At 36.4% G+C, this 25366-nt stretch overlaps 1 protein-coding gene across 1 annotated transcript in view; it reads right to left on the reverse strand.

The window, feature by feature from the left end:
* Positions 1 to 25366, reverse strand: part of Adgrl3 (adhesion G protein-coupled receptor L3) — a 457067-nt gene that overhangs the window by 94240 nt on the left and 337461 nt on the right. Inside the window, exons 12-15 of the mRNA XM_038331368.1 lie at positions 12630 to 12813; positions 11650 to 11772; positions 6388 to 6596; positions 5467 to 5643 (exon numbers count right to left, since the gene is read on the reverse strand). Of these exons, the coding sequence (XP_038187296.1) occupies positions 5467 to 5643; positions 6388 to 6596; positions 11650 to 11772; positions 12630 to 12813 (693 nt within the window). The remainder of the gene's footprint in view (positions 1 to 5466; positions 5644 to 6387; positions 6597 to 11649; positions 11773 to 12629; positions 12814 to 25366) is intronic.

Genomic DNA, 25366 nt, shown 5'->3' on the forward strand with positions numbered 1-25366 from the left:
TCTCTACCTGGATTATAATGTCACTGACCACTGGGCGAGATGCCCCAGTGCAACACCTGCAGCCAGGACCTGGTCCAGACTGTGGACAAACAGCAGGACCTTGGAGAATTGATTGCACCACTTTTGCCTAGACAAAATAAGGTCAGTCTTTTCCATGTCTCTCTTCCACAGAAAAAGAAAAAGTTCACCTTATGGGCCTAGCTTAGACAGTAAAACTGCTGTTCTGGATATTTCTGCCTTCAGTGCTATGGAGACCTGGGTATGACTAACTGTATATGGACTTTGGTTCCTGTCATTTTTAATAGATTCAAAAACTATTTGGTCTGTACTCAGGTATACTTTATTTATCCTTCTGAAATCTCTGATAGTATTAAGGGCAGCTACAACAACAGTTTAACAGCGAAAGGTATCCAGATTTTTCCACAAAGCTATAGCCAACTTGTTAGCTCATTCTAAAGCTACCATACATGGTTCTCTGGACAGCAGAAAAATATACATGCTTCTAAGCCAAACCTATAGTTTTTGCTAGGACTCAAAGGTATGAATCTATTCCTTCTGTTTACAGATATCTGTTATCTGCTCTTTTTTAAATTTTAATTTCTGTTTCTAGTTTAAACTTATCTCAATAAGCTTCCACTTAGTTGGCAGACCATATCTAAGCATGCATTGCTGACTACAACCTGCTCTGAATGGTAGCAAGCCCTGAACTTCCTGAAAGGTGATGTGGACCAGTCCAGCTGATGTGAACATTTCCTGTCTCTTCAACAATGTCTGATAAGTGCTCCATTGCCTAAATCTCCTCTCTGTCTTTGACTAGACTTTCAACTTTCTTAGGCACGAATAACAACGCCCCAATGGTCAGCTTGAAGTAGTTGTGGAAAGGAACCCATCGTTCCATGCCCCCTGCCCAGAATATGTAGATAGGCTGAGACAAGGGAAACCCCCTGGCATGGGGACAAGGTAACTACCAATAGTGCCCGTTGATATACTAAAAAAATAGGTTCAGAGTTGACAATTAATGGATTTATGAATTTAAGTAGTTCCATGCCTTTTAAAACCAGGGGCAAGCAGGAACCAAGACTGGGTCCTGTCACTGGTGCTTGTGAAGGGGGAAATGTAAAAGCAAGTAATAAGCTAAACATGAACAGATCACCCAAAGTTCTTTACTCCAACCATTATCACCTGCCAGTGTAGGACTCAGCCATCAATAAGTTTCATAGAGGCCTGAGTCAGTAGATAGGATCACCTTCCAGCACACATTCACCAGGACACCCCTAGACAAATGTCAGCCAATCAGGGGTCCTGAACCATAGAAACCACTCATCCCAACTTTTACTGCTATAAAAACCCAACTCTAACTGAGTTCGGGGCTCTCTATTTATTCCAATACGTTGGACATGCAGAGAGATCAACTTTGCAAACTTGTATAAAATAAAGGCTCTTTGCTTTTATATACAAGACTCTGTCTCCTTGTTGTTTTGGGGGGTACTTTGTGGACTGGGGCATAACAAGGGAGAACTCATCAGATAAAAACAATAGACAGAATTCAGAAAGACAGATAGATAAGTACAAAGGGAGACAGATAGACAGACACAGATAAGGGCAGTTCAGTGCTTAGATATCCTAGAATGAAAATAGATGCTAAGTGCCGGGCGGTGGTGGCCCACGCCTTTAATCCCAGCACTCAGGAGGAAGAGGCAGGCCCATCTCAGTGAGTTTGAGACCAGCCTGGTCTACAAGAGCTAGTTCCAGGACAGACTCCAAAGCTACAGAGAAACCCTGTCTCGAAAAAAAAAAAAAAAAAGAAAAAAAAAATAGATGCTAAGATTTGATGTCAATAGGTAGCAAGATTATCCTAGCAATTTTTCCTTTCTTTCCAAAGTTGTCAAAAATTATCTGGTATAATGTTCCTTCCTTTACATATGTTTATTATAGAGTTAAAAGGAAGGTAACTAGTGTATATACATGTATCTATTCTAACTGGTTGCTGTAGCTCTCATTGTATGTTAATAAATTATTTCTCTATTTCAAACAGAAGTTTAATGAAAATGGGTTAATATATTTCATTTTCGGATTCTAGTGATGACTAGGCCCAGTACTTTCGATTCTTCTTTAATCATGAAAGTGCCAAACTCATGTTCCAGGATCAAAATGGAGCTGACTGTGGTAATCACTAGAGACTGCAATGCAAGATCCACATGAAGCATTCTGTGTGAGCAATTGTTAAAGGAAAGTATCGATTTCCATTTATTTTGTCTCTTGTTGACACACAATAGTGGTCACAGTCATGATCCTTTTAAAATGGATTGAAGAAGGGCTGTTAGGAAATAAACTGAGCCAAAAAAATGATATTTTGTGGTTGTCTAAATTTGATCCATTTTTCAGAGTTCAACGTCTTGGCTGGTAGAAATGTAGGATCCAAGAACCTAACTAACACATTCCAGAATTAAATCTATCATTTGTCAATGTGGTCAATCTTGCTGACTTCAATCAGTTTGAAATGCTTTGACAAAAATGGCCTTATAGTACTTTGAAGACCAGAATTTTAACTGTGTTGAAACAGCAAAAATAATTTTATGTTGCCAGCGGATATAGATACAGTGTTCTTCAAGAATACCTGTACCATTTTTTTCTAAATTGTAACCACCCCCAACACACACACACACACACACACACACACACACACACACACACACACACGCCAAACTATGCAGCAGAAAATGACTTGCATCACAGGAATAAGGCAGGCAAACCCTGTACTAGAATTTTCAGTTTCTAAAAATGTGTTAAACATTAATCGCTGTTCCACTTTTACTAATGCCATAGAGGTGAAAATTCACAAGTATCTAAATTCTTGTTGCTAATTCATCTATTAGAATACATAACTGAGATAACAAGCTTTACGTATATTTTTATGTGCTCTCTGGAATACAAATTTCTCTCACGCATGCTAGGGTGATAGTCTTTCTTTACTATTGAACTATGCGCCTCTGTGTGGGCATCGCAGGTTCCACATCTGTCACTCCTATGGGATCGGGAATCATCTACGTAAACTGCAAAATGTTCCATTGCCATCAACTTCTAGAAAGGTAACAGTGATGAAATTGCTTGTAGATAAATTTTTCATGTATCCTCCAAACCCTAGATGAGGTTTCAGACTTTTAAAAGGTAAAGTATATCACTCACTGGCTACCACTGGATGATGCACCCCCGCCAAGGCTACTTTCACGTTCCAGCAGAACTCTGGTAATTGTAAGATTTCTAAGTTCAGATTTTGTGTCCCCTTGTCATTACACCTAAGTTTTATAAATCAGTATGTGCTCCGTGTTTCCCTAGGTGGTGTACTGCTTGTAAATATAGAGACACGTAGGTCATGCCGCATGTGAGCCTGTTCTCGGATTCCAGTCCTAGCCTATAGGTGTTAAGCTTATTGAATTTAGCCGTAGTCCTACTGAAGCCGCCATCTTCAGTTGCTGGTCAGTCAGGCTCTATCCAAGGCGCAGTAATCTTCAAATTTTCATAGTGTTTTCAAACATCATATTTAACTTCCTTGTCATTTTGCTTAGATGCTTTATCTAATTGGGATATTCTTTACAACCTTTCCAATAAATTCTTACTTTCTTAATAGAAATCTTATAACCACCACCTCCAACCTAGTAATTTTTCAGCTTTTATACATTGAATTTTTCCAAAGAACACTGCAAACGCTTCATTCAAATCTCTTTCTTACTGTGATGTAACTATTTGCTTCTGCTTTCTCCATGAAAATTCATATTTTTGAATATAGAATTTATCTTTTTCTTTAATACATTAAATATCAACAAAGCTGTGCTTGATTGAAGAGTTAAACTGGTTAATATATGTATTCTTTCAAATTGTATTCAACTTACGAAGTAATTTGTCTTAAAATGTATCATCTATCAATTCTTAAACTTGCATAGGAAGTAATATTATTTATATAATAAAAAACTTTATGAAAATTTATGCAGGAACATTCAGTTATTGTCAAAGCCAATTTAGGTTTTAAGTACTCATGCTTCTGAAGTTTCAACATCTATTAAAAATTAGACGGAGTACTATAATATGATATCCTATGAAAACAAAGGATTAAATGTTGACATAATTCATCTCACTCTAATAAAAATATTATGTTAACTACATAAGATTATATAATATAGGCTGAAGAAATGGCTCAGTGGTTAAGAACACCTACAACTCTTCCAGACAACCAAGGTTCAATTCTCAGCACCTACATCCCAGCTAAGAAACATCTATAACCTTGAGGCTTCCTCTGGCCTCTGTGTGTACTGAACACATGTGGTGCACAGATATACATACATGCAAAATATTCAGTAAAACAAAAGTAAAAAAAAACTTCAAAATATTAAAGTAAATATTATATACTATATAATGTGATTTATATGAGATTAATAACTTTAATATTAACTAATATTATTACAGTTAATACATAAAATATTTGAAGAAAATTATAGGTTGTAAACTAACACTTTAAATATTCATTTGGTTCATGAATATAATTGTGTATTCTTTTCACTGGATATTGTTTCAGAATACTGCCAGTTTTTAAATATATTTTAAGTCATATAAACCATATAAGCTAGGTCTTCTTTCCTTACAACTATTGATAATGATCCACAAGTGGAATCAACTCAGATATTGGTCCTGGCCAAATGTTCTTAAGAGGAGCAAGACACCAGCATTCATACTTATTCCAAATTATCTTGCTTTTAAAAAGCAGACATATCCAACCTCTAAATATGCTGACCTAGGACTTCTGGATAAAGACTATATTATACTTCTATTCTTGACAGTTGTCCTGTGTTTGAAGATACCCTAAAGCCTGCTTAGCCTTCTCTTTCATTGAAAACCCATGTTCTCTTTCTATGTGTATAAAACCGTCTATGTGTATAAAACCGTCTATGTGTATAAAATCCTGTCATTCCAGAAAGAAACAGAAGCAGCCAACTTAGCCAGTTTTCGACTGTGAAAACTGTCAACCACCGGAACTCTTCCTTAGAATGGAATGTGCATTTCACTGTATTACAATATGCTAACCCTCCACACCACTGGGATCAACTTATTTGTTGTTTTTCTAGGAATCAGTTTAATAGTATTTAGTCTATGGATAGTTCTTTAATCTTCTATGTAGCCAATCCCAGCTTCCATTCTCCCAGTTCTAACTTACCCTGTTCAGAAGATGACAGTATAGCATTCATTTGCCCAATTGAAAGCAGGGAGGCTACAAAGAAATTTATTGAGCAAACTTCGATTTTGTTTTGTATTGACAATGGAAAAAGAAAGAAGCAGTGATTTGAATCACTCAAAAGGATATATCAAGAATGCCAGAGTTCCTGGCTAAAATTACTAGGGGAAAAATATCAGGGATATTTAGAGTTAGCAGTCAGATTACATGCTAGCGTAGTCCTGCTTTGTGGTATATCTTACCTTAACTTCCACATGTGCCATCAATACTGCAAAATTAGTGAGGTGGTTACAGGAGCATGTAGTATGTGTCTTGTTTGTAGTCAGGAGTCGACAGCCTTGTGTTGACCAATAACCTGTCATTGTGCGCTTGGAATAGCTCCAAAATGAACAGTTAGGGTTGAAATTTTCCTCTGACTGCTACGGTGGAAAAAGAACAATAAAGGCAATAACTATTTTACGATCGAGCAAATGAAGTAGGCACTTTCTTTACCCACAGCACAGCCTCACGCTACGTTGTAATCCTTACAGAGGTGTGTTTGGGATTTTCATATTAAGTGGCCCTCATCAATTTGGAATGAAATTGAAGAGCTGTCATTTGTTGTGTCTGATTAGAAGTGAGATTATTATTTTTCAACACTGATGGTACTAAAACGATGTTACTAGCAATGTTTTAGGATTGTGCTGGTTTTTAAATTTCAAAGTAAAGAAGCCAACTGTTGGGGAAAAAAACCTCTAAAAGGATGGTGTTTACAAATCTTTATAACATTTACAGCTTCTAGATTTGTATATACACAAAAATACATCTTCACACACAGACGTGATTGCTTATAATAGTATTGAAGTGCTGCAGCTCAGTTAAATTAAGGCATTGCAAGTTCGTTTAAGAACTGTGTAGTTCATATTTAGAGTATATAATTCTGTATTTATATTACATCTAGATGCAATAATGTTACTATGGAAAAATTAACATATCACCATTTTACATAGAGATCAGTTTTATATATCTTTCTGATTATTTATGAAAACAATCCTGACCATATTCTTGAATGATATACTATGTCAGACAATAAAACATATTAAAAGAAAATTAATAGGTTTAATATTCATTTTATAAAAATATAAACAATATAGAAAATGAAACACGACATGTCATTTTCTTACCTTGATATGTTTAACAGTAAATACCACAGGATCGGCCAAATAAACTTTATTACTGAACTCCTTATTTATTGCTGCTGTAATAACAGGGGAATTGACGATAACGGAATGATTGGTGGACAGGGCTTCTGTGCCCAGCTTCATACTGGCGTTCTCCGTAGACAAATAAGGGCCCAGGTTGTTATACAGGACAAAGGCTACTCTAATCTCCCCTAAAATAAATGCAAATATGAATTAGAAATCTGAAGAAACTGATTAGTTTCTACTCCTTACTAGAGTTTGCAATTCTGATTAGGTCGTAGTCAAAGCTGTATAAAACACATTCGTGGATATAAAATCAAGGTTGCTTGATACCAAAGTACCAAGTCACTGATGAGGAAAGGGAAATTGAATTCGGTTGAGATCATTATATATCGCGTCCTTAAACACTGAATCTCAAGTACTGTCTCATTGTATACTTGAAGCTGAATTTAAGATGTTTCATAGACCCAGAACCAGAATCCAGAATCATAAAGGTTCTAGAACAAAATGTAAGATAATCTGCTTCTATCTTGAAGAAGATAAAATAATGCACATAGCCTCAAAACCTATCCATAAAAGGAAAACTGAACTTCATCAAAATTAAAATTATAAACCTATTAAAATATATCATTAAGAAAACAAATATGCCCACTACGGACTAGGAAACAATAGGATGAATAAACAGAACATCCATGCTGGTCAACAGTACGATGACAGAAGATACTGTAAACAACCCAAAGACATTAATGGGAACTTTAGAAAAGAATATAACAAAAACCATTTTATATATGAAAAGAGTATATATGAAATCATTAGCAATTAAGGAAAGAAAAAAAATTAAAACTACATTTGTAATACTATTTTTCATGCTGTGGATCCTAATGTTTATACAGTCTTGGACTTGGACTCTTATACACTGTTGATGGGAATATAAAACATTTCAGTGATTTGGAAAGACTTTGACACTTTTTATAAAACGGCATACATATTGGCTCTTCCTGGATAAGTGAGAACATTTACCACAAAGAAAACAATTTGTATGAGGCTTTTTACAGAATCCTTATTGATCATAGCCTCTCTCTTGAAAGAAATCAAATAGTAGAATAAATATATTACATTAATGGAATATACTATGTGTCAATATAACAGAAAATATTAGTTAATGGCAAATCATGACTGAATATCCAAGCAATTTTTTGGATTACTTAATCTAAATAGAAAATAGCTCATATTAGGTGATTCTGGATGTAAGACGTCTAAGAGCAGAATGATAATAAGAATGTTTCATTAGGAGAAGAAAAGAGAATCAAGGAACAGTAAGAAACACCATGGAAATATATAGGAAACATTTAGTTTCTGATTGGTTTTCTTTGTATTTTATGTTTTATTTATAGAGGTAAATATAGCTGTCAGATTTCTTAAACATTCACTCTGTATGTAATTCATTGTGTTTTAATTATATTTCAATGGAATTCTTTTATTTTATTTTCTTTTTCCAGACAGGGTTTCTCTGTGTAGCTTTGACTGTCCTGGAACTCACTCTGTAGACCAGGCTGGTCACAAACTCACAGATATCCACCTGCCTCTGTCTCCTCAGTGCTGGGATTATAGGTGTGCACCACCACTGTCCAGCTTGCAATAAGATTTTTTTATAATAAGAATGCTATTCTTTTGTTTGCCCAAGAACTTAATAACCATTTTCTTTTCAGGTCACTATTTCTACAAAGCCATAAAGCCCTTCCACCTTATTCCCCTTTGTAATAATCTCTTAATTATAGTAGTTTTTAAAGCTAACTACTTCTTTTTTCTTTTGTCATGTTTTAATTTTTATCATCTTTCCCATGTCAAATGTCAAACCCTATGTTTTATTTCTACTATAAGGTCATAATTTGCCAAGAAACCAATGCTATTCTGACTACTACAACTAAAAAGATTGGAAACCCAAAGTTTCTATGAATTTTAAGGTCAAATCGAGAAAGAGAGAACACTGGGTCAAATGAGAAGTATTTATATGTGTTGGGGGGCAGTTAAAGAGGTATGATCATAACTGTCTTGTACCTCAACTGTACTTATAAATTTATGAAATTCCTTGCTCTTAGGAATTTAAATAAACAAAGTAGACAAAGGCTGGTTTTTGCACCTAGCCATGCAAACAGATTCTTTGGGCACTCCAGTCAGACACACCCAATCAGATGCAATGACCTCATCATACTCAGACAGGGGCCAGTAACCCATGCTGCAGAAGGCAGAGATGCCAGCAGCTGCATCTGCAGTGTTCCTGCATCCAGAGATATTCCAGATATTGTCACATGATGTAGCAGGATGCTATTTGGTGGCATCCACTGTTATTTCAGTAATCCAACAGATTTCAATGAAGATGCCATGAAGAGAGGATTCTTTAAAAAGAAAATCTTATCTATAACTAATTTCAATAAATTAGGACACACTATCACATGGCAGAGCAGTCACTGAAAATCCCATTACTAATATTCATATCTTGCTTGCTATTACATCTGAGAGGATTCTTATCTCAGCTTTATATCTTAAGATACCAAATCTAAATAATATTTCCTTACAAAATACTTATCTGCTATGGTAGAAAAAAACAAATTTTTCTCCTAGATTTAGGATAAAATTTATGATGCTTGATGGTTACACTTATTTTTTATCCAAACATTTTTTCTTCTCGATATTAGTGACTTTTATTATAATTGGCCCATAGTCAGGCAATAAGTTATAACAAATCCACATAATGCTCAGTGTCATGTTGTCATTCCAACTTGTTTCGTCAGTGCAGGGAATTTCACATAATTGTTTCAGAATATTCACACCAAAGTGACTTGATGGAGCTTAAGATGAAAACGTTGCACATCAATGCAATCCATAAAAGTAGCAATCCACTAGGTATAGCTAATGCAGACATATTTATGTCCTCTTTAGCTTCCTGTTAGAAAGTCTATCCAGTTATTCAATATCATCTTTGAAAATTCATTTGCTTTATCATGTCTTGTTTACAACATTATCGCTACCAGGGTGATGACATCAGACATGGCCCCTGCTCTTGAGGAACTTACTGCCTGGAAAGAGTGGGACAATAAGCAGACAGGTAGTAAAACAAAACAAATAAAAAAAATCTGATTTGAAGCAATATTGACTTAAGTATGGCTGAGTGGAGAGGGTTGAGAAATAGTGATCCACTTTAGAGAAGAGTTTCCATAAAGAGGTACATTTCCTTTTTAGAGTCAAATGATGTGCCTTGCTCAATCGTCCTCAGAGAAGTTTCTTCAGTCAGCAGATGGGACCCATAGGTGGACAATATGCAGGTAGTGAAATCTTGGAGATTCGGCAGTTCTTAATGGGATGTCTCCATCAAATTCCTCCCCTCAGGGCTCAGAGAACCCCGCAGAAGAGGTAGTGGAAAGAGTGTAAGAGCCAGAGAGGATGGGGAACACCAATAAAACAAGGTCCTCTAAATCAGCATGAGCAAAGCTCATATGAACTCACAGAAACTGAGGCAGCGCGCACAGGGCCTGCACTGGTCTGCGCTAGAGGAGAAGTGGACAGATGACTTCATCCCCCTGCGGAAACTACCTTCAAATGATAACCATTTGCAAATGAAATTTTAGTTTTTCCCAAGGCAGTCTCACTGGGGAAAAAAATCTACTCAAGTGCAGACTGCATACCCAGTAGTAGATGGCCAGCAGAAAATGAACGCAACAGCAAGCACTGGAGGTTTCTTGTCTCAAAATTTCACATCAGAAGCTATTTTGTTGTTAATTTTTATCTTTTTTTAACTTTTATTCATATATGTTTCCTTCTTTTACCTTACCTTCCCTTTGCATATATATGATGGCTTCCAGGTTAGAGTTTTGATTGGATTCCTGAGTGTCCAAATGAGTGGGTCCCTTGTCCCCTTACTTAAGCCCTTATTCGTCTGTTTGTTTTGTCCTCTATTTATGTTTTATTTTTTTATTTTATTATTATCCCTTAAAAGCCTGTTTTTTTTTTTTTAATGAGTAACAGAAAGGGGCATAGATCTGGATTTGGAGGCATTGGGAGGAGTAGAAGGAAGGGAACTCTTAATAAGAATTAGGGGAGAGAAAAAGCTATTTTCAATAAAAGGGGAGGCAAAGTCAAATGATAGAGAGGCTGCTATGTACAGGAAACCCTGCCGCAGAACCATGAGCTTTGTATGGTGGACATAATTAAAACTATTTAGCATGGATCATGGTCATGCTGGAGAAAAAACGTGAAGTGGGGCAAAAAAGACAGGATGCACAAGACAGGCAGCTGTAGACCTCCCTTGGTAATGGGGCTTCATTCTTGGTAGTGAACTTGGTAGTGAGATTTCCATCTGGACAGGACTCTTTCTTGGAGGGATATACTGCTGCAGAGAGCAGAATTTACTGAACCAGCTAGGAAGTGGATACAAGTTTCTCTTTTCACTGACACAATCTTACTGCTTCCTCAAACATTTCCTTAGTCCAGTTCTTGAGGCTCTAATGATTTATAAGTTTACTCATAAATGGTTTTAAATGCTTTGACAACATTATATTCAGATGACAGAAAATTTAAACCCTTGCTAATATTAAGGAGATCCTTTTTTGGAGCTATCCTGTCTATATGAAACAGCGGTTCTGAATGGGTTACACTCTCCTCATGTCATCTCCACATCCCTTAACAAGCTCAAGGGTTTTCTAGCCTTTGTGACAAAGATTTGTGAAGTTAGGAATATGCTTTGCTCCATGAGGTTACTTATATATTGTACTTTATTATTTTTTGAGTGAATTCGATTTAACAGTTACTTAAGCTGACCTACATATCCTAGTCCCATCCCCTCGAAGCCCTCCTTAGAGTTAGTTAACTTTTCTGGATGTCTTACAAAAGAAAAATACAGATACATTTACAAAAATCTGAAGAAAACACAAGAGCTTGTGGTTTTAAAAAATAACAAGGAAAATCTGCACCAAATTTTCATCAGTTAAATCTTCAAACTCAATGACGGTTACTCCTAGCGGATGGGGGCAGAACTTGGCAGAAAATTTGAGTTTTGGGGTTCAGAATTTTCTACATATTCAACTTTCTGACAACCAACAAGTGAATTTTACTCAATGTATATCATTGTTATATTGATGGTCCTGTAGATAAGAAGGGGAAAAGGGAGAGAGAAGGAGTGCAGAACTCTCACATGACAGATATAAAAGCAAACGAATAGACGGGCAACAAAAACAAACTCCAGCCTACCGTTCCGGCCATTTTGCTTTAGAGTGTTTGCTGAGAGCTGGACGGTACTTCCATGGCCCATGTTTTCGGGAAATGTCAGGTCTTCTAGGTTCCCTTCTGTGCTTAGCCGAGCAACTTCTAGTTCTGTTCACAACAGAGAGGTGTCAGCGGCCTACAGGGGATCTGGCAAAGCTACAAGAATCTCCTTAACCACTAAACTGTTTCTATATTCGCAATTTCGGGGTCCTTGTTCTATTTGTCCTGTTAAAGTTGCTTAATTTGTATGCAAGGATATGGTTAGTATTGTCGTTTTATTTAAAAAATAAAATCATCAAGGATGTGCAAAAATTACGTAAATAATACAAATTTACAATACTCAAACCTAATACATAAAATTCTAATCCAAGTCTTTACATGTTGTCTTTGCTTTTAAGTTAATTTTCAAGATATTATCCCTATTCCATGAATTATGTACAAATATCTGTACTCCAGAGATGTACTGTCACATCTGTATTGATCTATCTACAAACCTAATAAAATTTGAAACAGCTTAATCAAATCTTCTGAAATAAAATTGTTAGCTACATCCTAAAACACAATAAAAATAGATTTATATTTATAGGAAGGGATGATACAATTTCCAAACATTAACATCATCACTCAAATGACTTGTTTCTTTTAGGACGTAACTCAAGACAGGTAATCCTCACATTAGGCGGTCAGGATAGTAAACAGTATAGAATCTACATACTTACTTGCCTCCATAAAAGTTCAACTAACAAATGTCACGCATCTGCTCTCATATTGGATTGCCCTACAGAGGTTAACATGCATGAATTCTGTTCCTGTTAAACTGAAAGCTATTTGAGAAATAGAATAACATATACCCAGCAACCCAAAGCACTGCTCATAATTGGGGCACCAGATTTTTTTTTTTTTTTAAATCCTTTTTCTGCTATGCAACCGACTCTAGACCTTCTGTCTTGGCAAAGGTCACTTACGAATATTGTCTGTATTTTCCCTGACAATGTCGGTCTTCAAAAGGTTATCGGCTAACACGAAAGCACTCTCCTCCACAGTGTCGAGCAACATGGTGGCTGCACGGAGTTGGTCGCTTGTTGTCAGGTCTCTCCAGGCATTCAAAGCTTGCGGCTGAAGGAGGTTGTTAACTGTCTCGACCATCGCCTGTGAGGGGACGAACAGAAAGGCAGAAGTCTCTAGGGGACCCGTATAGCTGTCAGAAATCCAGGTGTACATGCTGCCCAGCAAGCACGGAACAGCAGTGTGCATGAGATCACTATTGTCCCAGCCTCCCCTGTGACATGCTACAGCAGAAGCATTCATTATTTTTCTATAAATCCCTCACTGAGACTTTACAAGCCCGTAGTTGTCTTCCTTTGAAGGGCAACAAATAGAGCCATGCTTGCTTCTCAGAATCAACAGCAGAGGCTCCAGTAAGACTATTATCATAATTAAACGATTTGGCTGTGGAATTAGTGGCACATAATTTAAACCAACAAGTTTGCATACTATACAGATGGGTTTGCTTTTGCCCATCTCCGTAGAAGCTGATGCTGACCGCAGAAGAGACTGAGAAGATGAGGAGGTGACAGGGATTTCTGGCCTATAGTATGAGGACTCAGGGAGCAAACACCTTTTTTTTTTTTTCCTTTCTTTTTCTTCTTTTCACCTCCTCCTCTATCCCCAGACAGCTATGAAAATGTCAGAAAGGGGAAAGTATCAAAGCCTTCATACTGTCAAGGTACTCTGAGTACGTTGCATGGTGTGAAACCTTAACACTGTTTACCATTCACGAAGAGAGTAAACAGTTGGACATCACTACCTATGGCCCTGAGGTGTTTCTGTTTTCTTTACAGAGTCGCAGTATGAACACATCTACTCATAGAGACAAGGCATCGCGTTTCGCATTGCTGCATCCAGAAGAATAATCTCTGTAGCTACCATTTATATATTCCCCGTGGTTTCCTTTATGTGGTAGGTTACAAAGAGAAAACAGCTCTCCCAGGAAAGTCTTGGGTTTCATTCAAGCAGAGAAAGCAGCAAAATAGAAAAATACAACACCTGCAGTTTGAAAGTGATCATGCCTGAACCCATTCATTATTAAGTATGCCTCCAATGTAGATGACACCGTGAACAGTCAACATAGACACAGTCTCCAAGCACCACACTAATGCTTTAAAACAGGATGCACATTCTTGACAAATTGGCAAAGGGAGACAGATCCTTTACACCGCCACGTTTTCTTCTGGCTGGTGTTTTCGTTGTAACCAAGTAACAACTGTTAAAAATTCAGCTTCCTAATGAAACACCTTGGCTCCCAATTAACACCAGCTTCAAACACTAATTTGTCCCTTGATAAAGTTGTTTTGCTTGATATTTTCCAAGCTACCCCAACTTCTGGCCAAGTCAGCATCATTAGATTTTTAAGTAAGATAGTCTTACAACTTCTGTAGTTTGCATTATACATGCGCACACACTTTGCAAACCACCAAAATGACTTTTTTTTGTCAATTTAAATCCTGGATACATTTACTTTGTATGCTTAGCTCTGTCATTCTTTCTAGGTTTGAAGTAAGACCCAATAGTCACACAAAAGCATATCCAGATATTAGCTGCTTTCTAGGAAGTCAACTGTGGTAGTAAATGCCAAAGAGATATACCTAAAAGGAGGTACCAGGAGATAAAACAAATGAAAAGATTTAGGTATCTTCTGCAACCAAACAAAGAATATGGACCAACGGAGTGCAAGGAAGATTCTTTACAAGATTAGATGATCCTCAGAATTCATCAGTAATGCTCTGAAAAAAAATCCCACAAGCAACGGAAATCATTCCTTGCCTTGACAGTGGTGCAGACACTTTACCTGTTAATGATCTTAATAATGATGAAGTAATCTGATACTGATTATTTTAATCTCACTTCAAGAAATGGTTGTTGAGTGTACTACAGAATTTCTGTTCTCCCCTTTGTTGTTTTTAGTTATTTAATTTAAAATATTGCTAACTGGTAAAAATAAAAAAAAACCGAATAGAATGGTCATCTCTAAAAATGCACTCCAACGACAAGTATGTTTCAAAATTGAGTGATGAGAAAAGAAAATGCGTAGAAGAATCTAGAGAAGGAGTCAGTAATCAAACCTCCAAACAATGAAGCCCCAGGAACAGATGGTTCCACTAGTAAACTCAACCAGACATTTAAAGAATTAATAGCAATTCTTCTCAAGCTGTTCCAAAAAGTTCAACAGGAGGGAACGCTTCCAAATACATTTTATTAGAGAGCATTACTATTCTAATACAAAAGCCTGACACAAGCACCGCAGACAATAAAACTACCAATCATATCTCTGATGAATGTGGATGCATAATTCTTTAACAAAATGCCAGCAAACCAAACTCAATAGCACATTCAAAGAACCATACATTATGACCAAATGTAATTTATTTCTGAGATGAAAAGATAATTCAACACATAAAATAAATTGGTGTGATGTACACCCTTAGCAGAATAGAGGATAATGTCACCTGGTTATCTCAATAGATAAAGAAAAAGCATATAACCACAATTCAGCACTTTTCATGATTAAAGGCCACTGACAAACCAAGAATAGAAGGAAATTACCTCAATATAATAAAGACCATATATGAAAAACCCTCCACTAACTTTACACATAACACTCAAAATTGGGAATACTTTTTTTAAGATCAAGCCTAAAGTAAAGATACCCACTATAGGCTGTACTACCTAACATGATTATTTCAGACCATAGCCAGAGCAATTAGACAAGAAAAAGAAAACAAAAACTATTTAAATTTGAAGAAGTAAAATAATATTTATCAAAGATTATAAGAATATATAGGAATTCAAGATCCTCCGTTAAAAAAATCAGCAATAACAAAAAACCTGTGAGAAACAACCTCAAGAGACTGTGTACAGCACTGCTTTATCTAAACACTGGGTCTTTTGATTAATACCAGTTACTGCTCAGTGATCTTTGTTTTATAATCAAAGAGCTGTAAGATAAAATATTTCCATAAGAACAAGTTTTGAATACATTTCAACGATCTTATCTTCCCAAACATGATAAAATTTTTAGAGAAGCATTCAGTTTGAATGTTAAGCAATACAAACATCTTTTAAAATTTTTCTAAAAAAAGAACAAAGTAAAAAATATTCTTAATGAGTTACTAAAAAAACTAATCATTTAGTTTGCCTTTAAAAAGCCTGTTCATGTGCATGTCAACACTTAAGTATGAATGGAGGAGAGGTTCATGGGCCCTAGCCTTAACAGGTGAATGTTTTGGACCAGGATGGTTCAAAGAGAGATAAGTCATTGCTTTCATTTGTGTAGCCAAAGGCTACAAGAGACTTTTCCAATCAAATGGTCACACGGATGGCCCTGGTCAAACTTCTGTACTTGACACAACAAACCTAAAAGTCTTTAATTTTCAAAAAAAATATGTTAGGGATGAGGCAAGGTTGATGCGGATGAGAGGGCTTAGGGAAGAAGATAAGCAACATATATCAAGATGTGTGTGTGTGTGTGTGTGTGCGTGTGTGCGTGTGTGCGTGTGTGTGTGTGTGTGTGTGTGTGTGAGAGAGAGAGAGAGAGAGAGAGAGAGAAAGAGAGAGAGAGAGAGACTATCAAAATTTAAAAAAAAAATAAGTAAATCAATGATTTCAAGGAAGTTTTAGCACAAGGACTGATGGAATCTCTTGCAGCTTTTATCATAGTTGGAACCTTGGAACCACACTTCTAGCACTGGACAAAGGAAGTAACTTCTTAGACCTTATGGGCAAATCAAAGATGATTATAGCTTAATCGTATATTTACTTTCATTTGATAGCATACTATAAAGAGGAGGAAATGAGTCTCCACTGAGTAAGTGCAATCAAGACCAATCCTTCATTTGCTCCAACAGCCACATCATAGTGACATCTAGTAGAAAAAAAGTCTTCTGCAATGCAGTAATAACTTCACCTCTTACATGACTCAACTCCTAGATGGTATATGACTCACTTCCTTCAAGAAGAAGAGAGTAGTGGCCCATGCAAACATGAAGAATCAGAGCAGAGAGTCATAAGAAGCTGACCCGTTCCTGCTGAGGAACCAGCACAATGTGGTCCACTGTGGCAGATTTCTACTTCACACATTTTAAATTTTCTAAAAGTTGGTGGACTACTTGTTGCCGCCTAAATAAAAGTTCATTATATAGCCACAATTTTCTCCTGGAAGAAAAATATAGATATTTGATTTTTCTATAATATTTATATATTTATAATTTCATTATAAATGGTAACATCAAATGACAGGATGATTTTTGTTATTTCTAAAACCAGGTTGATTTCTACTTCTTACTTTCCATAGAATTAAGCTTGCATATACTATAAACACAAACTGAATAATAAATATACATTGACTTTCTTTAAAGTTAGAGCACATTCTTGGACTTCAAAGTGCAAAATCAGAGCTCATTGATTTTTTTCTGATTTTTTGTGATATAAAAATTTAAATTCTAAGTTGGAAGAAAATAAGGTTTGCCCTGGCTTTGTCTTATAGAACTTTATAATCTCACCACTTTATAGGACTTTTTATTTACTATATTCAATGCTGGAAGGGGAAAACTACCTGGTTGTATTACAGAATTTAAGAAGTAGATTATAATCAACACTAACTTTGCCAGAAATGAAGTATAAATTATCTTTTTTTTTGTGATTTTTGGTTTTGTTTGTTTGATTAGTTGGCTGGTTGGTTTTTCAAGACAGGGTTTTTTTGTGTAACTTTAGAGCCTGTCTTGGAACTTGCTCTGTAAACCAGGTTGGTCTCAAACTCACAGAGATATGGTGGGGGACAATGGTCTGTATTCTGTCAATTATATTTTAAATAAATGCTGATTTGCTAGTAGCCAAACAGGAAGTATAGCGGGACAACCAGACAAGAAGTAGAGGCAGGTCAAAGAGAACAGGAGAATTCTGGGAAGAGGAAAGCTTTGTCTGCTGTCCTGATCCAGCCACAGAAGAAGCAACGTGTGACTGCCTCACTGAATAAGGTACTGAGCCATGTGGCTAGCATAGACAAGAATAATGGGCTAATATAAGTTATAAGAGTTAATAAGAATCCTGAGCTAATGGGCCAATCAGTTTATAACTAATGTAGACCTCTGTGTGATTTCTTTGGGACTTAATGACTGTGGGAAGCAGGCAGGACAGAAAACTCAGACAATAGAGATACACCTGCCTCAGCCTCCATACTGCTGGAAATAAGTTGTACGCCACCAGCACCTGGCATAATTTATCACTTTACAAGTATTAAAAACTAAATAGGAGATGGGCACTAGAAAATTTTATTCTATTCTGTCATGGAATTTCACTGGACCTGAGAATAAATAACATTTTCTATCAAATTACTAAAATTAAAACTACTCATGTAGTCAAGTCACACTATATTTTAATTTGGGAGAAAACACTGATAGATATTCCCCTTCACATTATATAGTTGTTCACTGGACTCCTTAGATATTGGACCATTTCTACAAAATCAAGTTTGAATAAAATAATTCACATGTCCTTTGGAGATTAATGAGTATCATGGACAGTTTGTTTCTGGGCATATGTTAACATTACATAACATATTCTGAACTCCTTTCATTTAATTTAGACCTTAGACATATTCATTTGATCATTTTTTTCTCATGGCACATATTTGTGGAACATTGTTAAGAACATTTTATGATTCTACTTTCTATATTTGAATTGGGAGCTTTATTTATTTCTTAAAACTACGGTGAAGACTTTGGGAGGATATAGCTATATATTTTTGCAACGGCAGTTTCTATAAGACTTCCAAGAGGATCTGCTTGTAAAGCAGCCTAAGATTTCTTAGCAATACCCAAAGGAATCGTTGGTGAGAAACACATCAGTGGCACTTATCACCCAGGTGAGCAGTAACTCCCAGGCTAGAAGGCAAGCGGAACCAGGGGAGGAACTTATTTGCCCTTCTTCTTACATTTCAATGGCACAAAAAGAAGCAGCTGAAGAGAAGGATTGGTGAAAGGATGAATGAGTTTATCGCGCTTGCAATTTTCTCATACAAGCTTTGTAATCATGAGCTCAATCACTTTCTAGTTCGGCTTTCAGTTATCAAAATCTAGTCTGCCATCAGAGAAACTGGACGGAATTCTTCCACAAGTGAACCCGGTCCGTTTTCTTTGTAGCATGTATCATTCTTTAAAAGGATCTCACATACTCATTTACATCTATGGTTATTTTGTTCCTCCTACTGAAGAGAAAAGACCCTCACAAGGATTGCTCTAGAGATCCTTTATAATGGCCAAAACCAATGTTCAGTGACTGCTTTCTGCGTGCATGACGTCAGTGAAAATTTATACTTTTAGCCAGCTTTTCCATTTATACCTGTGCAGGCAAAAATCTCTGAAGGCAATGGTTGTCTGAGGCTAAGAGCAAAGAAGATAATAAAAGGTGACATATATTAAATGAATATATTTCATGGCTTCTTATTCCAGACATTCAACATCAAATGGGATCTCTCCCTCTGTGAGCACCTTAGACCTGGTTGTTTATGAATTACCAATGTACTATTCACAGTTCCTGTGGTTGAGCAGGGCAAGATCCAAGCAAAAACAGACTCGGGCTCAAGGGAAAAACCTGTGCATCCTTTATGTGATGGTGAGAGAAACAAACTTGAATATCACTCATGCAGGTTTGTTACTCTTGACCTAAGCACTTTCCAGATGCTCTGCTTCCTGTCCCCACCACAATGGAATTAGAAGATGCGAAGATTTACATTACAGCAGGCCCTCGTAGAGAGCTTCTTTGTGTTTGACAACTTTACTTCTATTTTATCTGCCTTTCTCATTAGACTATGTCCTTTAGGAGAGACACACTTTCTCAGAATATGTTTTGGGTCATAAGCAGCCATTAGACGAGCATAACTTATTTTATTATGAAATAACTAACAACAATTAGAAACAATAAGAAAACTGAGAGCATTCTATATATATATATATATATATATATATATATATATATATATATATATATATATATGTATATATATACAGCTTTTGGATATGTTTCCCAAAGTGACTTCAGAACAATAAAGGGGCAATATCCCCAGGGTGTTGGAGAACATATTGAGTTAGAGGGAATTAAAGTGTATGTTGGAGTTCAGGGGGAAAAAACCCACCTGTACTATACATTCCCATGGTGAAAGCAAATCATCATGAATAACAACACAGTTACTTTCTTTGATTATTCCTTAGTTTTCATTGTTTGGGAATAAAATTTATCAATCAAGAATAAAATAAAGCAAACATTGAAAATTATGCTCAAATCTGGCTTTTTATATTGATTCAAATCAAAATTTTAAGGGCCAAATCCAGATTTTATGTAGGTCAGTGACATGGCAACCAATGTGATGTGCCATGAACTAGGGAAGGCGCTTGAGCAAGATTAGGAAAGAGACAAAAAAGAAGAGACCATGCCTTTGGGTTTGGCATATGCTCCATGGTAGATCAGCACAAACATACTAAACAAAATTTATGCCCACAGTAAATCATAAATTTCTGTTTTAAAGGTTAAAAAAAAAACCAGGTGCACTGCATTCAAGTGGGGATTAAATGGTATATACTTGATTTTTAATGCAGAAAGGACTTGTGTAGCTAAGAGGTAAAATAAGGAAGATGGTGACGTGACAGAGCAATGGTGCTCAGCCCATCTGAAATTCAAGAGCAAGGATCTCAATGATACGCAAATTGAAATTAAGAAATTGCTGACCTGCTTTTAAAAACTGATTAGCAATCAAGGCAATATTTCACTCCTATGGCTGGTGTATTTAAGAGATCTGGCTGCTCTTCCAGAGGACCTGGATCCAATTCCTTGCAACCAAATGGGGGCTCACAGCAATCCGCATTTCATTTCCAGGAAATCCAAAGCCTTATTGTGACCTCTAAAGGTTTCTAAAGGCACACATGGTGCACAGGCACACATGCAAAAAACACCCATATACAGAAAATAAATAAATTAACCAAAATAATACTTAATTCCTTACTTTAAAAGAGGTTTTTGGGTTTCTCCTGAATGCAGCACCTTTATCATATTAACCAGAATCATGCTGAACAGCAATCCTCTCTTCTTCACAATATTTACATTCATGCTTAAACATTTCTCCTGCCTGAACCTCAGAATACATTGGGGAAGAGAAATAAAGCTCCAGGGCTTCTCTGTGCTCTCTCACACTGTGGATTTGTTTAACATATATAACTGTGTATCATATAACGGCATTGTGGTCAGTATCAGATCCAAAAAACAATGTTATCTCTCATTTAGTGAGAACAGCCATATCAGTGACTTCATAGCCACTTTAATTTGCTTTAGTATACTTTTTGATGTTTGTACAAGGACTAAATTATTGAATGACAGTTTAAAACTATATTGACATCATTGATAGATATAACATAGTATATGTACATCCATGTATCGATATAATATAATTTATATTTATTTATAATTTTAAAAATTAAAAGCAAGTTTTCTTTAGATTTTTTGTTTTTACTTTTGACACAAAGTTTGTCATCTGAGAATAAAATAAAGCAAAATATTGAAATCATTACTGAATAGGGCACATTGTGATTCAATCTGGATTTAGATATTGATTCAAATCAAAATTTTAAAGGTCAAATGTTCAAAAAGTCTTTAAAACAGTTTATAACTTGTAGGTTTTTTATTAGAAGTCAAGTTGAGTGACTGATATTTACACATCTGATCAATAAACCAAAGGTTCCTTTTATAACCACTGTCATTTAATATTATTAAGCATATAAAAATGACTAATCCCTGAACTCCCTTTTATATTACAGTGAAGTATTGGCATTTTCAAGTCTTAATTAAAATTATATTGTATAACACAACTGACCTTAATATAGTAATAAGAACCTTTAACAGAACATGAAACTAGAATTTTGTAGAAGAGAATGTTTATAAGAGCCCTTGTTGGATTAAAAAAAGTATTGTTTTCAACAAACTAGTAATGGCATTGCTTTAAAATGTAGTTTAATTTAAGGTGAAATGATTGAGTGCTGTCAACGCAATTTGTATTATGTCACAGAAATTAAATACAGCTATGGACTTGACTCTCGCCTTGTTGCAGACTCAAATTCCGCCAACAGTACTAACCGAGCACCTTCAATGTGGCAGTCAATCAGAATGCACTAAAAAAACGACAGCTATTCTCCCTTGCCTCCATGAGATAATATAGGGAGGGCAAACAATTAAACAAGTAATTAAAATCCAACATGACGTGTGCTGTAACAACAGGAACAGGTATAAAGACTATGAACAAAGCTCCATGAAGTCAGACATTTTCAAAACTGAGGTTCAACACTAGCAAAAGCAAGGCATGCGGCATGTCCCTTCTAGCAAAGAGATAAGAACAGCGTATTGAAGGAAATGAAAACAATTCCTCATAACAGAACAAAAAGCACAAAGATTCCAGTAGCAGTAATGATGAGCAAAGTCTAGATTTTAGGAGCATTTGCAAGTAGTGTGAAGAGATTTGCAATTTTACCTACAGGCAACAAGAAGTCACTAAAAAAAATTAAAGGCAGGATGTTGCATGCATCATCAGGACTCATGTAATCCAGATCCTAACAGAAATGCATCCAACTTTAATTTTCTCAAGAAACCACTAAAATACAAATTATTAGTATTGTCATGTTTCAGAGAAAATTGAGACCTAGAGAAGTTAAGTAACTTGCTAAAAAGCTAATTAGCAAACAACATGGGGTAGAATTGGGGTTCAAAGCCAGGCATTCTTTCTCTGGGGATGAAGAAAGGCAGAGATTTCAAACACATCTGAATGATTTGCAGATTAATTAAAACCAGTTGTTAAAGGAAAAAAAGAAGCTTGAAGCATAGAATCTATGGTAAGCACTGAGGAGGCACTCAATTAAAATGGGAGAAATAAAAAGAACGGTTGTGGTTTTATTTTTGAAGAATAGTGTGTTTACATGTGTTTGTGCATTAAGAGCTTGTGAGGAATTTGGTTAATACAGATTTGCCTATTTTGAGTTGATTTACAAAGCACTTGTAAGACACCAGTTAGAAAGATCTAAATAAGTCTGAACATTGCAGAAGAGTTCTGCTCTGTAGCTGTGGCACCTCAAATTAAAGTAGATTGATTGAAGTCACTGGAATATCTAACAGTTTCCAGAATAATTGAGTACATACAGAAGAACTGATGTCACAGAACTATTAGCAACAGATGGAAATTTGGGGAAGTGCAGTCGATAATTTCTCATTAAAAAGTCTATAATAAGAAGTCAAAGGGCAGAATGTAGCAGGCAGGTATATAGCACTTTTGCTGAAAGGCATTGACTTCTTTCTTGAGACTTCAGCTTGAACAGAAGCAGGACCAAAGCTTGGCAGCTTGCCCACACTTTGCATCTCTCTTCTTTGACTCCTGCTTGACTCTGCATAAGAATGTTAATCCCTCCAGGAGCGTCTGCCTACCTAGCATAAGTCATCTTCCTCCAAAGCTGAAGGCACAAAAAGATGACTGGCCTAAACCTATAGTTGCCTAGGATACCAGGGAGAAGAAAGCCACATAGTATGCTCTTCCTCCCCTGCAGAAGAGAGCAATTAGGCATGAATGCAAAGCTGTGCCCTCCCCCCCCAGAACAAAAGGAATGATCTTGTAGGAAATAAACTGGTTCATTCCAGTGACGATGGTGGTTTAATAAAATAATATATTAGGCCATCTTGCAGGAGTTAAGCCAAGACGAGGGCAAGCTGAGCCACACCTTGACAAGAACCACTTAATTTGCTTACTTCGTGCCCTTGTTCCCAATTTTTCTACTATTTAAACCCAAGGCTCATGCCAGCACCTATTGGATAAACTCAAGGTTCCTGGGCCCCCTTTATGTGTTCCTTTTCCCAGAATGCTTAACTCCACATGCTTAGTGCCCAGTGCTTAACTCCTCTCTTCTGCGCTTCATTACTATGCTTCTCTGAGCTATAGGGTGGAATTCACCACTGAATGTAAATGGTTGAAACTGTCAGAGCTACTATAAAACACAGGTTACAGAAGGATTTCATCAACTTTAACATGAGGGACTGAAATAGATCCCTCTGCTACTGTACCTTCACAGTTCAGAGATCATCTTTTGCTATGTGGTGAGTTCAAGGTCTGCCTGATTTACACAAAACTCTGTCTTAAAGCAAAAAGCCCCACAATCAAAAGAATAAACAACTAGAATAAAAAGTCTTCAAGTGGAAACATCAAGTCTTGCCCCTCAGACTTTTAATAGACTGTTTTGAGTGAGATGCAAGCAGTAGCTATAGGGACAGAACTCACTAACCGAGATACTGGAGCCTGAACATAAAAAAGAAGCTAGAGGATTCAGTTATGCATAGCAGGCTTGTGCTGCCTACTGCCCAACAAAGAAGAATGTTCAAAGGTTAAAAAGAACAGGACTTACAGATTTTAAAAAATGGTCTGATTAGGGGATAACATTTGTGATCACAGGCATCAAGATCATAGAGCTCTAAATTAATGAGGTCACCATGGGAACAAGTCAAAGAAAAGGCAACGAAGTATTATGCTGGGGAGCACTTTCCAACATTAACAGCTTGGAGAGAAAAGGAGGAACTATTGAGGATGAGCAAAAATAAGTGCTAATTTGTGGGAGGAAAATCAAGAGAGGTGTCCTTATGGGACTTCATCATGGAGGAAAAATCAAGAGCACCAGATTCTCCTGATCGGTCAGGTAAGATTAAATGTGTGTGTGTGTGTGTGTATACATACACACAAAACACACACTCATGTGCACATTTACAAAAATAATTAAAGAAAAAGAGACCATGAATTTAAAACAGAGCAGGTGGTTGTATAAGGGAGAGTTTGAAGGGAGGAAAAGGAAGGAGAAAGATGTCATTACACTATAATCTCAAAGAACAACAACAAAACACATCTAAAAGAAAGATACAGATTGATCATTGGTCATTGGTTTAGCACCACTGTGTCATTAATGACCTTGAGAAAGCATCATAGAATTAATAATGCCCTTAACAAGGGCCCATTCTGTCAAGTGCTGAGGACAAAGACCTGGGGAAGATTTAAGAGAGAATGAGAGGAAAGGGACAAATGGTCGTGAGTATCCACAGAGGCAGAGATTTGGCTGCAATGGAAGGCAACTGGAAATATAGGTCTGTAGCTTTGACTAAGCAGCAGCTAGAGATCTAAGAGATTGTAAATGGAATTGAAATGCCTAAAGATAAAGCCATGACAGTAGCACTGCTCCTTTCCAAGGGACTCAATGTCAGAAGAGGGAAGGGATCTTAAAAACAGCTTGATAATTGCCACCACAGGAAAAAAAAAATGAGTGTTACATAAACCCATATAAGAGGGTATTTATACTAAACGGAACAAAGAATGCCATCTTACAGTAACTGACATATTGAGTGGGTGCTGACAGATAACACAAAGCTATTCAGACAAGAAAAGGACAAAAGAGAGAAAAAATTGAATTAATCCGAGAACGGGGTATTGTGACAATTAAAGGCTTGGGGATCTGAACTGCAACAGCTGGATGATGTGGAAGTAGGCAATCCTTGGATGCAGGTGAGGCCAATTCAAAGTATGGGCCATTGACAAGAGAAGTCTAACACAAGGGGACTATAATGCAAAAGTAAAACTGTTTTG

This window comes from Arvicola amphibius, chromosome 1, assembly GCF_903992535.2.
Source record: "Arvicola amphibius chromosome 1, mArvAmp1.2, whole genome shotgun sequence".
NCBI classification, from domain to species: domain Eukaryota; kingdom Metazoa; phylum Chordata; class Mammalia; order Rodentia; family Cricetidae; genus Arvicola; species Arvicola amphibius.